The following is a 15,211-nucleotide window of genomic DNA, read 5'->3' on the forward strand; positions in this document are numbered from 1 at the left end:
ATAATCTTTGCTCCCCGAAAACTTTATCCTTCCCACTTCATTTTCCAAGATAAGTGTTCTCTGTGCCTACTTACCATGGAGCAGGTCTTTGGCTCCCAGTGGGTAAAGGTTAGATGTTGGCCCTCCACCAGGGCTGTTCTCTGTGGGGGCTGCTGGGTTCTTGGCTCGCTTCTTGCACTCAAACACCACCAGATCTTTGCATTGTTTGTGGCAGTTCATCCCGCAGTCTGTGGACAAGACATTCTGGTCAGGAAGTCTTTCGCTTTCTTCTCCAGACTCTCAAAACCATGTTTGTGAAGTGCTGTCCTGTCACACACGCCTGTCCTAGTCTGGAGTTGCCACCTCCTATTCCTTATGCACCTAGTAGTCTTCTCATCAGGAGTCTCAGAATCAGAAGCAGCACCCACTATCTTGGAGAGAAGTGGTTTCTTAGTCATCCTACATACACTGCCTACTTTACAGAGACCCCCTGGAGGCTCGTAGCTCTTACATCTTACTCTTTCTTCCTCACCATAAAAATCTCCTCTCCTTCACTCCTGAATTTTTCTAGTTATAAGGAAGGACAGTTAGGTCCAGAGGAATCTACTGATAAGAGAAAAGCTGAGGGGCACCTGGGTGGCTCAGTGGGTTAAATAAAGCCTCTGCCTTCGGCTCAGATCATGGTCCCAGGGTCCTGGGATCAAGCCCCGCATCGGGTTCCCCGCTCGGCGGGAATCCTGCTTCCCACCCTCTCTGTCTGTCTGCCTGCTTGTAATCGCCCTCTTTCTGTCAAATAAATAAATGAAATCTTAAAAAAGAGAGAGAGAGAAAAGCTGACGAGGGCCTTTGGTAAATAACTTCTTTTCCCAAAGTGCCTTTCTTTGGAGACCCACCATCCCTGTTTCCAGGACAGCCCACACAGAGAGAGGACCGTGCAAGGGTGGGGGAGCTTCATAACTGGTCGCTCAGCCATTCCTCTTCTCTGTGGTGGCAGTCACTTTCAGTGGGTGCTCTAGGGAAACCAGTTCGGGAATGAGGTTGGGAGCTGTGCTGAGAAGTTGTGGATTCAGTGGACAACTCCTCTGGTAAAAAATGCTTTATTAGGAGAGCCTCTGAGACCAGGGAAAACAACACAGTAGACAAAGCTGAGCCTTACCTTTACATCGATATCCTTGTTTGATCACTCCCCAGAGCTATGAGACAGACAAGATACGGTTAGAGTGTACCGGCGACCATTCATCTGTCCAGTATGAGGCTACACAGTGGCATCCATTCTTTATTTTCCCTCATTGTGTTCTCTTCCTCAGGTGGGAAGGAAATCTCCTTTATCTTCCCCATCTTAACTCTCCTGACCTTAAATTGCAATTAGGAAGAGTTTGTGCTGATCAAAGTTAAAAAATTCTCAAGAACTCACTAGCATGGACTTAAGAGGCCTTCCTGAGGCCTGAAGTAGATGAGTCAAAGAACTAACCACTTTCTCAGGACTCCAAACCAAGAACAAGCATGCAGAATCCCGGGGTCATGGACTGGGAGAGCCAGGGTGGGAGGTCAGAGAGGAGGAGAGCCACATGACTTCTTAAAGCAGTTCCTTTTGAAGGGGAGTGGGCAGGGATGTCTCATACTTCTTTTCTCTTACAATACCAACAGCATATGACTATAGTTACTTTAAAAAATATATCTGTAGTTCAACATTTCTTACCATTTGTCCCAGGCCCGTGGACCAAAGGAAGAAATCAGTTTGGGAGAAATGGTAGAGGAGTTCAAGTAAAAGCCATGCATTTGAGAATGAGCTTATTCCAGGTGTTTGCTTAGGCTCTAAGCTGGGATGGTTGATAGTTGATAAGGGTGGTAAGGTCTCTGCCTGGCTTAATCATTTAAATTGTCTCATACCCCCCCCCCCCCCAAGTTCAGCCTCAAGCATTCAAACAACTACTTACAAATCCAGCACAGTTGTCACAGAAAGTAGGTTTCAGGTAGGTGGTCTCTTGAAAGTTGTGAGGAAAGCCCAGGCCCAGTTTGGAATAGATTGAGCTGGCCCTCATGAAGTAGGCTGTGATTTCGTCTCTGCTGATGAGGCCTTCCCTGCCAGCAAGGGACAGACAAGGTGTAAGTGGGGTCTGGGGTAATGAGAGTGGCTTCTAGCCTTAGAAACTCATCTCTGTTTTTACCCTTCTTTGGTAGGTATAGTACGTAGTACTGGGGATGGTCTCCATGAGCTCTGCTTTTCCGTAGGTATGCGTAGATAGCATGTCATTAGGAGATAAGATGGCAAGAGTCATTTCTACAGAGGTAGAGTAAGTTTTCCTAGCCAATTTGAACACTCAAAAAAGACATGGAAACTGTAAGGGAGAGAAGTGCCTTATGCTGTGGTTTCTGACTTTAGACCGTACCTGACACATAACTGGAGCCCACCAGCCATCCTTTGATCTTTTTTTTTTTTTTTTAAGATTTTATTTATTTATTTGACAGAGAGAGATTACAAGTAGGCAGAGAGGCAGGCAGAGAGAGAGGAGGAAGCAGGCTCCCTGCCGAGCAGAGAGCCCGATGCGGGACTCGATCCCAGGACCCTGAGATCATGACCTGAGCCGAAGGCAGCGGCTTAACCCACTGAGCCACCCAGGCGCCCCCATCCTTTGATCTTACACAGAGATCCAATATAGAGCTTGTGTAACCTTCCGAAAAGTAATGGGCACAGTATTAAATAATTGTTTCTCTTAATCTGTGGATCAAGCAAGAAGGAACACTAAAGGTTTTCTTAATTTATAGTTGACTATTCTTTAACTGACAGATTTTTGAAACCTTCAATTCTGACACATTTAAAACACTTTTATTTTTCATGGTCTGTGGTGGTCCGAACCAACACCAGATAGCCATTCGTGTGGTGCTCGCTCCTCAGCACCAGGAGCCTCCTGTTCCCGTTCACAAACACTCACCTATCTTTGTCCATCACACAGAAGGAAAAGGGAAAACTGGCAGCAATCTTTTCAAACTCTTCCTGAGAAATATATCCATCCTGGTCATGATCATAGTTCTTGAAGACGGACTGTGGGGAAAAAAGGAGTTTCTTTGATGATTACCAAAGCAAAACCATTCATTTCTCTCTGGGGCTGGAATATCTGACAAAAGCCTCTCCTCAGCCTGAATGAGAGAACGAGGAGACGTGATCCCAAAACCGCAGAGAAGCACTGGGGCACGTGGCAGGTCTGCCCTGGTCCCGTGTCTGCGGGGGCTGGGAGCTTACAGGGGCTGCTCTGCTCTGCTCTGCCCCTCTTCCAGTGCTGCTGCCAAAAGCCCAGCAGAAGTGCTCCTTCCCCCTCAGTCCTACACTGCTCGTGGTTCTGTTACATACTGGCTCTCACTTTTCTGTTACTACCCAGGATTGGTCCACAATGATGAATATAGAGACCCAAAAGGATGTAGTCCCTGCTCAACAGGATTAGTGAAGACAATAGAGAGGCCCCAGATTTTCAGTATGAGATTCTCCTTATTATCCTTACTCAAACCTTTTCTAATGCCTCTCTGTCTCACAAATCAACTGCCAGCCTTTAAATATATGCCCTCCTAACTAGGTCTTCAAGAGACAGCACACCTCCCCCCAACATGAGGCCCGAGTGTGTTTGCAAAATGTAACCTGTGAGCTGTCCTGCAGGCACAGTATGAGAAGCAGCTCCCCGTGCTCACTAGGAACAGGTTTCAAGTTTCCCACCTTTGTGTTTCTGCCATTGTGGGTGTGCCTCCCCTGCCCCCCATAAAGCTAAGCCAGGCTGTGCCTTGCTTTGTCTGCTGAAACATAGCTGTACTTACATCCACCATCCTCTGTACGTGTTTGCTTATGGTCTTTGGGTCCGGTTTGGGAGAAACTCCAGAGGCCCAGTCCACTACTACTGGTGGTTTTGAGGGTGTTAGTGGCTGAAATGAAATATTCAGAGAAATCCCCATGACTAGAATGTAGTACAACGTACAGCTCCTTCCTTTCCCACTACCTCATGGCTGCACTACGGACAACTGCCCGCTCTGTGCAGGGCACAGGGGCAAGCTGCTGAAAGCCCACATGGAATTGAAATCTCCCTACTGTCATTGTGGCCAGTGCAAGTGTGCTTCACAGCTGACCAAGTGCCCCTCATATATATTCAAATATATATGTCTATTTGACATTGACAATTTTGAGGTAACTCAAAATTCTCCATTCCCTCTGCATTAAACCTTTTGTCAGAGCTATCAGCAAAAGTACAATGGCTCCTTTAAATTTTCTCTCTGTTCTCTACTTACTAACAGACGTAGATGAGGAGAAAAATAGCTGAAACAAAGGCAGGATGACAGAAGGAGAGGTCTAAGACCTGGACAAGCTGCGATGGAATCCATTCTTAACATGAAACTTGCCCCTATAAAAATCTTTTCCAAACATCGGAGAATGTACCCTTTCCACTGAAATGCCCTCTAACGCCCTGAAAACAAACTGCCAACTATTTTCAGTGAAGAGCTTTCATTAGAGTAGGAGCTAGAATGTGATTTTTCTGTGTAGAGGCAATGAAATCTGGCCACCTGAACAGAGAAATTGGATTACTTATGCACGGGTACCTCCCTGCTTGAGTACCACATGGTTGGGGGCTGAGAAGCGTCGCAGGAGACTGGAGGGTGGGGTGGTGGATACCCATCCTTCGGAAAGAAGGCTGAAATTCTCACCTGCCTGGAGGAGAGGCAGGCCAGACAACCTGTAAGGGTCCTACCAGGCAGCGCCTGGACTGCGGTTTTGAGGACTCCTCCGCACAAGAGGTCAAAGGCCCCAGCAGACTGCTCTTTCTGACCCAGATGAATATAGGATGATTGGTCATTCCTAGTTGGGATGTATATGCTTATCAACAAATCAGAGAAAAGAAACAACTGATCCGGGGTACTCTATAATAAATAGGAAGAGAGGTCACTATGGCCAACGACTCTCCCTTCTCTATTTGGTAAATCACCAGCCACTCACTGGGATGTGCTTAGGGCACATGTGCGTTTACCGTTCCCATATCTGTCTCATCCCTTCAGGCAGACGACAGGCTCACTATAGTCAGGAACTACTGAATCATATGTTGAAGCTCTGTTCCTAGCACAAGGTTGGGCACGTAGTGGAAACCTAATACTTATTAAACTGGATAAATATGTTCCTTAAGATGATGGCCTCGATGAGCAGCTTGTAAAGTACATGTTACATGCAGTAATCTTAGCGTAAAAATGCACAACTCACTGGGGCTTTGTGGTTCCTTGGTTCCCGAGCATAGGAAAGCTCATAGATTTCATCTTCGGTATAGTAGAGATCTAAAGACAGCTGCAGGTCAAAGCAGAACACAGTTAACTTGCTAGGATGCCGTTTGTCTGTCCCACGGCTGATGTGTTTCTTTATTCTTTTAGGCCATTCTAATAGCTTGTTTTTACAAGTCACAAAGTTTGGGGGGGTGTAACACTACTGTAATTGGGCTAGCATTAGCTCCTTGTTAAAATGTTTTTAAATTGTGGGGAAGTATCAAGATGTCCTCTTTTAAAATATAATATCTAAGCCTTTAGAGCTTAGGCAAAAGGCTCTATCTGGTCAGATGGTCCCACCTCACTTGTTCTCTAGAGCCGGACCCAGTTTAAGTGATAACAGGTATTAAATGATATTAAAAGTTAATCAGTTTCATGTATCTTAACACCATAAAATCTAGAAGGGAGAGTTCTTAAAAATAATCTTATTCTTGGGTGCCTGGGTGGCTCAGTGGGTTAAGCCTCTGCCTTCGGCTCAGGTCATGATCTCAGGGTCCTGGGATCGAGTCTTGCATCGGGCTCTCTGCTCAGCGGGGAGCCTGTTTCCTCCCCTCTTTCCCTCTCTCTGCCTGCCTCTCTGTCTACTTGTGATCTCTCTCTGTGTCAAATAAATAAATAAATGATCCTAAAAAAATAATAATAATCTTAACCTAGAGCCTGTGGATGACTTCAAGAGGCCCAGAACTCATGTATATTTTTCTGGGAAGAATGTTAACAGTTTTCATCATGTGATTTTGTGATTCAAAAAAGTTAAGATCGGTATATCTTCACAGGTGACGTCTATGGCCAAGACCTGCCATGGTCACCTGGCCAACTGCCAAAAGGGCTAGGATGTGAACCGTGGAGCTCTTGGAATTATCCTATAAGGGCAGAAGAGGTTCTAATAATTATGCCACTCTATGAAAGTGCAGATTAAGAATTGTGTAATTTTAGAACTGAAAGAAGTTACAAGTTATCCCAGAGACTGATCTCTGATTTACAGAAAAGGTAACAGATTTAGAATTACATGCCCATAGTCACACAGCTGGTGAACTACAGAATTGTGGGTCTGGAAGGGACCTCATCTGATCTCACTGTGGACCCAAAGCGCAAATCCTGGTCCCTGTACCATAAATGTTCACGTATTCTTGCCTTGAATGCCTCCTTTTTTATTTTTTCCTCACTGCCTTACTCTTTTTAAAATGAGAATATGTGTACTCCAACTCTTACAAAGCCTAGGTCCTAATTTGCTATCAGCTCCTCCCAGAGAGTTAAGGATTGCTTTTGTAGAGGGGTGTGAAACAGTTTTAGAAATCCTAAGGGCATACTGTTCATAAGCACAGCCTCTGGAGTTCCACTACTTGGGTCTGAATCCAGGTTCTGCTGCTTAATCATGTGGGGTACCCTGACCAATTAAACCTTTGTGCCTCAGTATCCCTATCCATAAAATGGTGACCATCATAGTATCTACTTCCGAGAGTTTTTATTAACTGAGCTAGTATCTGTGAGGCTGCAGGGAGTGGTGGGTGGCACACAGCTCATCCTTAGTATCTGCCTCCTATGGGAACCTCACCGTCAGCAGGTGCACCAAGTCCTTGTTGGCCTCCAAGGGTGGGGCCACCTCTTGCAGCTGGACCAGTTCACTGATATGATTGTAAAGGGCCAGCAGCTTGTGAACGTTGACCTTCCCATCTTCCAGATAGTCGGGCATGGCTTCGTACAGAGAGATGAGATCCTTGAGGTGCACCCCCAGAATGGGGATCTTAAATTGGGTGCACTCCCCATAGGCTCGCCGGTAGTTGTCATAGTTTCTACAGGAGGAGAGCAGCTCGGTCATCTCACCCAGAACCTACAAAATAGAAGACACCCAAACCGGAGATGAAAACTAAAAAGGCACAAGAATATATAGTACATAGTAAATGACCCTCTGATCTCTATCCCCGAGCCATGCTGTTCCCTCCCTAGTATCTTCTGCACGCTTCCAGAGACACAAGTGAAGTGTGCCGTTGGAAGTGCTGACTACTGCAGACAGGGGGGAAGCTGTGGGGTTTCAGCGGTCCACACATGCTCTGCAGGCTTTATCTCAGGGATTCTCAGATGGGCCTAAGTCAGAGGAAGCCCATGCTACTCCATTCACAGACTGAAACCCTGCACCGGAGACCTATTCCAGCAGAGGGCATGCAGGAAGACCAGGCAGAAGGCCTAGGGAGCTCTTCCCGAGAGCCCACGCCCTGCCCCAGCCCTGAAAGGGGCACGGCTGCTCACCAGCATGAATAGGGAGCAGCCAGCTCCGGGTGCTCCACAAACATGCCTGGTTCAAGTGAGCAAGCAGTTCGCAGAACCCCAGTCCTTGTGCAAGACAAACAGCTTCCTCAGATGCAAAGATGGGGAGGCCAAGACTGTCCACCGATCATGTTAGAGCACAAAATAACTTCTAAATGCTGCTGGAAATTCTTGTGGCCTAACAAGTACCATTTCTCTTCAGTGACGGATTTGAGGCTTAGAGTGAGCTCCCCTCAATCACTGTGAGTGGTAAATGAATCCCCATTTACCTCTCAGCAAACAGTGCCCGTGAGCGTGAAGTATGGAAGGGGCTCCCAGGACGACAGACTAGCAGCAAAAATGAGATAGTTCTGCTCCTTTTGGGAGGTGAAATAAACTATTAGAGGAGAAGGAGGTTCTTGCTTTACTTCTGGCCTCACTAATGGGCTGTGCAGACTGCCCTGATGGTCAAGGAGCTTCAGACACGGAAGCACTGCTGTGGGGGCGCCACGCTGGAGAGAGCAGGTTCCATCTTGCCAGTGAGGTGACGCGAGGGCATGTTCATCTCCAGAACTGTCTCCCTCTGTCACTTCTGAGACATGGACAGTATTTTTGAAGGTTCCACTAAGTTTCACCAGAACTAGTAGGGACCTGGAAGGGGGATGGTAGGGAAGCATCCCCAGAACTCAGGATGGTGAGAGCAGGGGATGATGAATCCGAGACTTCCCAAGAGTAGGCTGAACAGCTGGGAATGACAGGACAATGGTACACAGACATGTCTCCCAAAGAAGAGCCTCTGTGCAGCACGGGAGGGCAGGTGGGGGACCTAGGGGGTTATGATTAGTAAGGGAGGGCTGGTAGGTCCTCATGTGAGATGAAAATGCTCAAAGAGCAGTTGTTAGCTAATCCATACCATACATAACTGCATTTCTATCTTCAGTGTATCTTAGTGGTTTGTATTCATAATAACAGCCCTATGTTATAAAAGACTAAAGCCTATTCTGTAAAATCTAAAGAACTGAGAAAAGTGCATAAGGCATTTAAGAGAAATATTCCTCAATAAAACACTAGTACAAAATGGCACCCGAAAAGCTCGTTTTCAACTCTGGGAAAATTCAACTGTCTGGAATGTCATTCTCCAAGAGATCTGGAGAGGTAAGTTTCTCATGTGTCACTTACATACAAACTGAACTATGGTCCACCCAACCACTCTTTTAGGAAACCATTTTGGAACAAGTTATGGGATCAAGGGAGTTGATATTAAAGACCATGACTCTGAATATTTGTGGGCGTACTGGAGAGAGGCACACATTTTTTCAACTGACCCAGAGGGACACGTGCAGTGACACTGAGGTCAGACTGAATTACAGTCACTCTCAGACCTGGGATATTCCCATCCTGTGGGTTTTTGCAGGGGTTTGCCTCTCCAGTATTTTGCCTAGTTAGTTAACAAAGGGTAATATGGTTTAGAAATGCCTTCTGGTTGCCTCTTAATAAGTGTTGAGGCTGGTTCTGGGAAGGCTGCTAAGAGGGCCTGGGGGAAGGAAGCAGTGACACTGACCTTATTGATTTCATGCGGGACATGCGAACTTGTCTCCTTGAGCCTGGAGATTGAGCTGTGACAGAGTCCACCTATCACAGCCATCAGCGTATTGAAGTTCTGTAGCTGGTGGAGCTTCTGAGACACAGAAAAGAGATGAACGTCGTTAATGCACATCAGTTACACACCTCTCCGCTCTGCACTGCTAGTCTTCCTAATACTGGTCAAAGCCTAGCAGTCAGGTGTTGTCTATTTTCCCCTGTAGGCTTAACTTCAGACCGTATCTAGCAAGGCGGCACATCTCCTTCCTTTGTTGCACTAGTTCCGCGGGCCATCCTCTACATCACTGTTTCTAAGAACCACCCAGCATACTTGCTTAATGCCGATTTCTGGATCTAAGTGCAGCTATTCTGATTCCTGGTATGTGGGGCTGAACTTAGGTTAAATCCTCAGTTAATAACAGAGCAAGTGGCCCATGTACCAAACTTTGAGAAACACTGGTCTTGACCATCTAGAGGTAATAATATTCTATATTCTTCATCTCAAATAACCAGACTTTTATTTTTAAGGACAGAGACTTTGTCTTATTCTCTTATGTCATGCCAGTGCCTATGCAGGACAGTCACTGGGAGAGAGGAGCTAGAATTTCTGTTTTCCTCTCATTGGATGCTTAAACTCTGCCATGTTCATACGTTAAACGCCGCCATTCAACACAATATGGGCTCAAAGGGCTAAGACAACTGAGGTGGTCCAGACCCATTAAGACCTGGGAGACTGCCTTTGCCATGTGGGCCAGATTTGGGGAAACAATGTGGGCTGGGAAGCATCTTCTGAATATGTTAAAGGATCTAAACAGAAACTTGGGACACCTGGCTGGCTCTGTCAGAAGAGCGTGTGACTCGATCTTGGGGTCGAGAGTTTGAGTCCCATATTGGGGGTAGAGATTACTTTAAATTAAAAAATAGTAAAAATATTTCTTTAAAGATCTAAACAGATGTAAAAGTGTATCCCAACCCCTGAGATAATCAGCATGGTCCTCACCATATTGTTCTTATGTGGGAAATAGAAATGTCACCTTATCTAAATCTGGGACAGTTTACATCATATAAATTCCACTGTGGTTTGGGAGGGGAAAGCAGCTCTAACAGACAGACTGGCTGGCGGGGGGGCGGGGTCCTTTGCCTCATAGGGGTCAAATTCTTAATCTAGTCACTGACCTGAGCCACCTGGATGAACTTGATGAAGACTTCTGCCCGGAGCTGCGGGGTGGGGCGGCTGAGAACCATCAGTTGTACCCACTGGGAGATGCCGTTACACAGGGCAATGGACCGCTCCATGGTGGGATTCTCCTTCACACAGCTATTCACGAGGTAATTCTGATAGTCGGAGAACTAGGGAAAAAGAAACCCATCAGGACTGGCCCTCTGGTCATCTGGGAGATCCGAGAGGCACAACACTTCTGCTCTGCGGACGGTTCAGTTGATGCTATGGGGCTGAGGACTTTGTGGCCCCCCTCTTGCAAGTCTTCCACTTGGCTGATGAGAATGGTGGGAAGGAAATCTTTCTTATGCTACCCAAAGCATGGTTTCTCTACATCAAAAGCCATCAGGCCCAAGTGGATGTGTCCACACACTAGTTAATCCAAATACTGTATTCTCAGTCAATAATGATACTGGCCCTTCTACGGAATACAATATAGAAGAGAAATCTCAGTATAGACAGTCCCTGACTAGAATGGTTTGACTTAGGATTTTTTTTTTTTTTTTGGGATTTTTAAATTGTACAATGTTGCAAAAGCCATATGCATTCGTAAGAAACCATACTTTGAATTTTGAATCTGGATCTTTTCCCAGACTAGCCATATGCAGTGCAAAACTCGTGATGCCGGGCAGCGAGCTGTGGCTCCCAGGCAGCCATGTGATCACAAGGATAAACAACTGATATGCCTACAACCATCCTGTACTCCTATAAACTTTTTCACTTTCAGTACAGTATTAGTAAATCACAGGAGATACTCAACATTTTATTACAGATAGGCTTTTCAACAGATGATTCTGCCCAACTGTACACTAATTTTTTTTTTTAAGATTTATATATTTGACACACAAGATCACAAGAAGGCAGAGAGGCAGGTGGGGTGGGGTGGGAAGCAGGCTTCCCGCTGAGCAGAGAGCTCGACGTGGGTCTTGATCTGAGGACCTCGAGATCATGACCTGAGCCAAAGGCAGAGGCTTAACCCACTGAGTCACCCAGGTGCCCCTAATGTTAGTGTTCTGAGTGCACTGAAGGTGGGCTAGGCTGAGCTGTGTATGATGCTGGCAGGTTGGAAGTGTTAAAGCGTCTTCAACTTGTGATATTTTCAACCTACAATGGGTTTATGGCCCAATAAACCCATCGTACATTGAGGAATATCTATACTAGTTTGAGTTCTGCCGCTGAAGTTAAAGGGAAAAAATCTCCCCTCTCTCGCTCTTCCCCCACCCCGTGTACCCACACCTGTTTTCTTGAAAGTGGGATCATAAATTCGGCCCTAAGTCACGGAACTGTTATGAACATAATGTCTGAACATGTGAGGTGGCACTGACAGGATAATCAACCTCAAGTGACAACAAACCTGTTTGGATTCCCTTTGACTCACCAGCTGGAGCAAAGGCCGTGTGGTTAGCTATTGTGTAATGACCAGAGTTTTCCAACTGGACAATGACTCTGACTAGGGCTGACCACGGTCAGCTCCTGTGAAAGGGGAGCTGTCTGGGCAGGTCACTGGCTAAGCAAGGATTACAGCCACCTCATCCCTCTCCCTGATGATTCCCTGTTCAAGTGGTACAACCAAGAGGGAGGAGCCATCTGATGGGGGGGGGGGGGCTTTTGGTGCGGTTTCTCAGCTCTCTGGAGCTCTCTGCTTCTGAACCACCCGCCCCCTTTGAAATCAGACATGAGGGAGCCAGTGATTGCTGCTGGGTGGAAAAATATGAGCAAAAATGACTCAAGAAGGACACGTAAGCAATCTTCCTGGTTCCGAGGGAAAGCTCCCATGACTTTCTCCAGTGAATACATGGATATACCCCTCCCACTGTAAATAAAACATCAAAACCACTTAGTTTTTAGAATCAGTACTATAATACGGCCTGTAATTAACAGAAAATATAAAATGTCACTCTGTTCACAGCAGACAGAAATTTCCCTCCAACTACACTGAAGGAACATATTTGGGGAAACTGTTTAGAACCGTGTAGGAAAATGAAAAAATCCCCCACCCAAATCCTCTCCTAGGAGGGGATGATGCCGCCCAGAAGAAAGTTCAAATGGACGTTTTCATTGGCAAATGGAGCACGGCCTCCACTGGGGGGGGGGGGGGGGGGGAAGCACTAGTGCCTAGTCCTAGTGCTCCGGGATCCTCACTCCCGCTTTTGCGGAGCTGAGCCTCCTGGAGGCTGTAGGAGCCGCCCTGCCTGCTGGGCCCCCACATGGCTCACACCGCTGTGTGCTCAAGGGCTCTTTTCAGTGTCCTACCCTGTGACGGGAGCAGCACTGCCAGATGGAAACTCCCCGGGGGGAGCTTCCTAATAGGGGCCTGTGGTTTTGTTTGGGAGTACTGTGTTGGGTGGGGGGGCAGTGGGGGAACCCTGGAGTGCTGGTGGGGATTAACGCTTCGTGGCTTGTTTCCACATGGGAGCTGGGGGGAGGGGGGTCAATGTCAAAGAGCCCAACCACTGTGAGAAACAGGATGACGTCAACATCACGGGAGAAAAGATAAACTCTGAAACTGGTTTGTCCTTCCACTTACAGATTGGAGCTGAGTGATCAGGAGGCATATGACTCCAGCCCCAGCTCTGACTGCGATGAGCTGAGTGACTTTGTTTAGGCCCCTTTCTGAGCAGCACCCATCCCCTCAACTGGGGAACCCAGCTCATTCCAAGAAACACATCCAACAGCTAGCTACGCTCTATTTTTAGAGATTTTTAGATAAAGCTGAAGCTTGTATGTACCTCTGGGAGGGGTGGGCCCTGAGTGGGCTAAGGGTGTCACTTCTCAGGTAAGCCCACTGGCCAGTGGGGGTCTGTTGATCTGACATGTTGACAAGTTCTTTTGGGTATCACATAGAGTTTTAAGGAGCAAGGTTTGGGGCAGCCTGGTTTAGATCTAGAATCATGGGTGATTGCTGGGCCCGGTCGGCACTACTTCACGAACTTAGGTATATTCTGGGCCAGACCATTAGCATCTACTTTATTTTAGGATTTCCCTGAGCCATTCAAAGCCTCTTCCAATAAAACTCTGAGAAGTCATATCCCTATTTTTTTTTTATAAGGAAAATTAAAAAAAAAAATCTGGAAGCTTAATGGTTATGAGGGTAAGGTGTGTCTGTGTGAGGGTGTGTATGCTGTATGCACACGTGTGTGTGTCTGTGTGCAGGGTGTCCCATGTGCCCACAGTACTGGCACGTGAGTGGTGGGGTGGCACGGAGGATGGGAGGAGAGCACAGCCCAGCTACAAAGAAAATTCTAGTGTACTCATTTTCCAGACTGCACTAAGTCTGATGAGAAAGTCGACCATCCCTAAGGGGAGATCCAGGGTAGACGGGCCACTGAATTTCTCTCATTTTCTGAAATAACCCAGGGAAGTTTTTCTGCTCCTTAAATACATACGGATATCCTCCGGAAAGACTTGAACTCCAGGTAGGTGAGGTGCTCCGACAGCTCCTCTGGTTCCAGATGGTCAAAGAGCAGGGAAACTTTACGTTTCTTGCTGGTATTTGATTTTATCCTTTGAGTCAGTTTCCGGGACCAGTCACGGGCATTGCTTTTGTAAGTAAACATGAAAGGGAGAAGATGGGGAAAAGTAAATCAAAATTACTTTTTTAATTCAAGTAAATTCATGCACATTTCCCACAAGGAGATACAAAGCACCATTAATTAGCTAACTTTCCTCGGCCCAAACAAAGCATTAAATGGTTTCCCCCAATCACTTTTTTTTTTTTTTTTTGGTCCTATGGCACCAAGTAGGAAAGCCTTGCTGGTTTTCAGTGAACCTTCTGAACACATCATGAAACTTGGGTAAAATGTTTTTACTTTAAGGCCATGGGAAAAACAGTCTCAGGCACGGGTCACAGTTTCCTTGCCTTTGGTCCTTGCTCTCCTTTGACTAGCCCCTGGCATCTCTGCTCTCTCCGTGCCTTCTGTGGGTCCCTTCTTTCTTAGGAGGGTGATGGGGACTCTATCTCAAGGTGGCAGGGCAGCTTTCCTGCCAGGAGAGCACAGAGAACCAGAGAGATGAGAAGCCATGATGCAGGGAATCGTGTAGGAACATGCCATCACTCTGGGCAGACTTGGGGCACGTTCCTCAAATTTTCCCAGCCGAGGAAATGACCGAGGAAGGCTAGCTAACTCTAGAGTGCCCTCTGCCCCCACATTTTCTTAGAAACACATGACCCATGTGTTTCTTAGTTTCAATTTCCTTCACTAAGGAAGCAAAAGGAAGCAGCATTTTGAGAGGTAGCAGGGTACAGATCTGTTTCCCAAACTGGTATTGATGAGAAACTTGTCCCTTGACAAAGGGTTCTGTGGTCAAGTGAGTTTGGGAAAGGTTACAAATTCTGTAGCCTGTATATGTTATAACATGTTACAGAGTGAGACACCGAAGGGAAGATGAACTCATTATTTCTCAAGTATATTTGGTCGGACAATATCCCACTGACTGCTTCCTTAAGAATATACCACGGAAACCTGGCAATTCACAGACTTGTACCCCTGGGGATAAAAATACATGTTTATAAAAAAATAAAAAATTAAAAAAAAAAAAAGAATATACCACGGAAAATCTTGGGAGACGACAGTCAGCTAGACACACACTAGAACAAGGAGATCAGGGTCTGAGAACTGTCCCGTGCCCCAGGTTCTACAGCTTTAAAATAAGAACACTGTTACTTTGAAATTTTCTTTTATATTTCAATTTGCAAATTCTAAGCAGAGAAGTACAGGGGATCCAAACTGGCATCCACAGAGCAGTACCCAGGACGATTCAGTGTGATTCTGAAGTCATTTCTGTGGGGCTGTGGCTCCGTGCACGGAGGGCTGCCTGAGTCCAGCTTCTGCTCTGCCGCTGTGTGACCCCAGACGACCTTGCCAAGCCTTTGGTTTCCCAGATGTTGCATGACATGATCTCTAG

At 46.5% G+C, this 15,211-nt stretch overlaps 1 protein-coding gene across 2 annotated transcripts in view; it reads right to left on the reverse strand.

Annotated features, from left to right (window-relative positions):
• The window catches only part of RASGRP1 (RAS guanyl releasing protein 1), an 82,883-nt gene that overhangs the window by 12,051 nt on the left and 55,621 nt on the right, over window positions 1-15,211 (reverse strand). For both annotated transcript variants that reach the window (XM_059372486.1, XM_059372487.1), the window contains exons 6-15: window positions 13,693-13,846; window positions 10,264-10,437; window positions 9,068-9,184; window positions 6,818-7,093; window positions 5,210-5,290; window positions 3,784-3,888; window positions 2,913-3,022; window positions 1,917-2,061; window positions 1,136-1,172; window positions 75-227 (exon numbers count right to left, since the gene is read on the reverse strand). In XM_059372486.1, coding sequence (XP_059228469.1) covers window positions 75-227; window positions 1,136-1,172; window positions 1,917-2,061; window positions 2,913-3,022; window positions 3,784-3,888; window positions 5,210-5,290; window positions 6,818-7,093; window positions 9,068-9,184; window positions 10,264-10,437; window positions 13,693-13,846 — 1,352 coding nt within the window. The remainder of the gene's footprint in view (window positions 1-74; window positions 228-1,135; window positions 1,173-1,916; window positions 2,062-2,912; window positions 3,023-3,783; window positions 3,889-5,209; window positions 5,291-6,817; window positions 7,094-9,067; window positions 9,185-10,263; window positions 10,438-13,692; window positions 13,847-15,211) is intronic.

This window comes from Mustela nigripes, chromosome 13 (genome assembly GCF_022355385.1).
Source record: "Mustela nigripes isolate SB6536 chromosome 13, MUSNIG.SB6536, whole genome shotgun sequence".
Lineage (NCBI taxonomy): Eukaryota > Metazoa > Chordata > Mammalia > Carnivora > Mustelidae > Mustela > Mustela nigripes.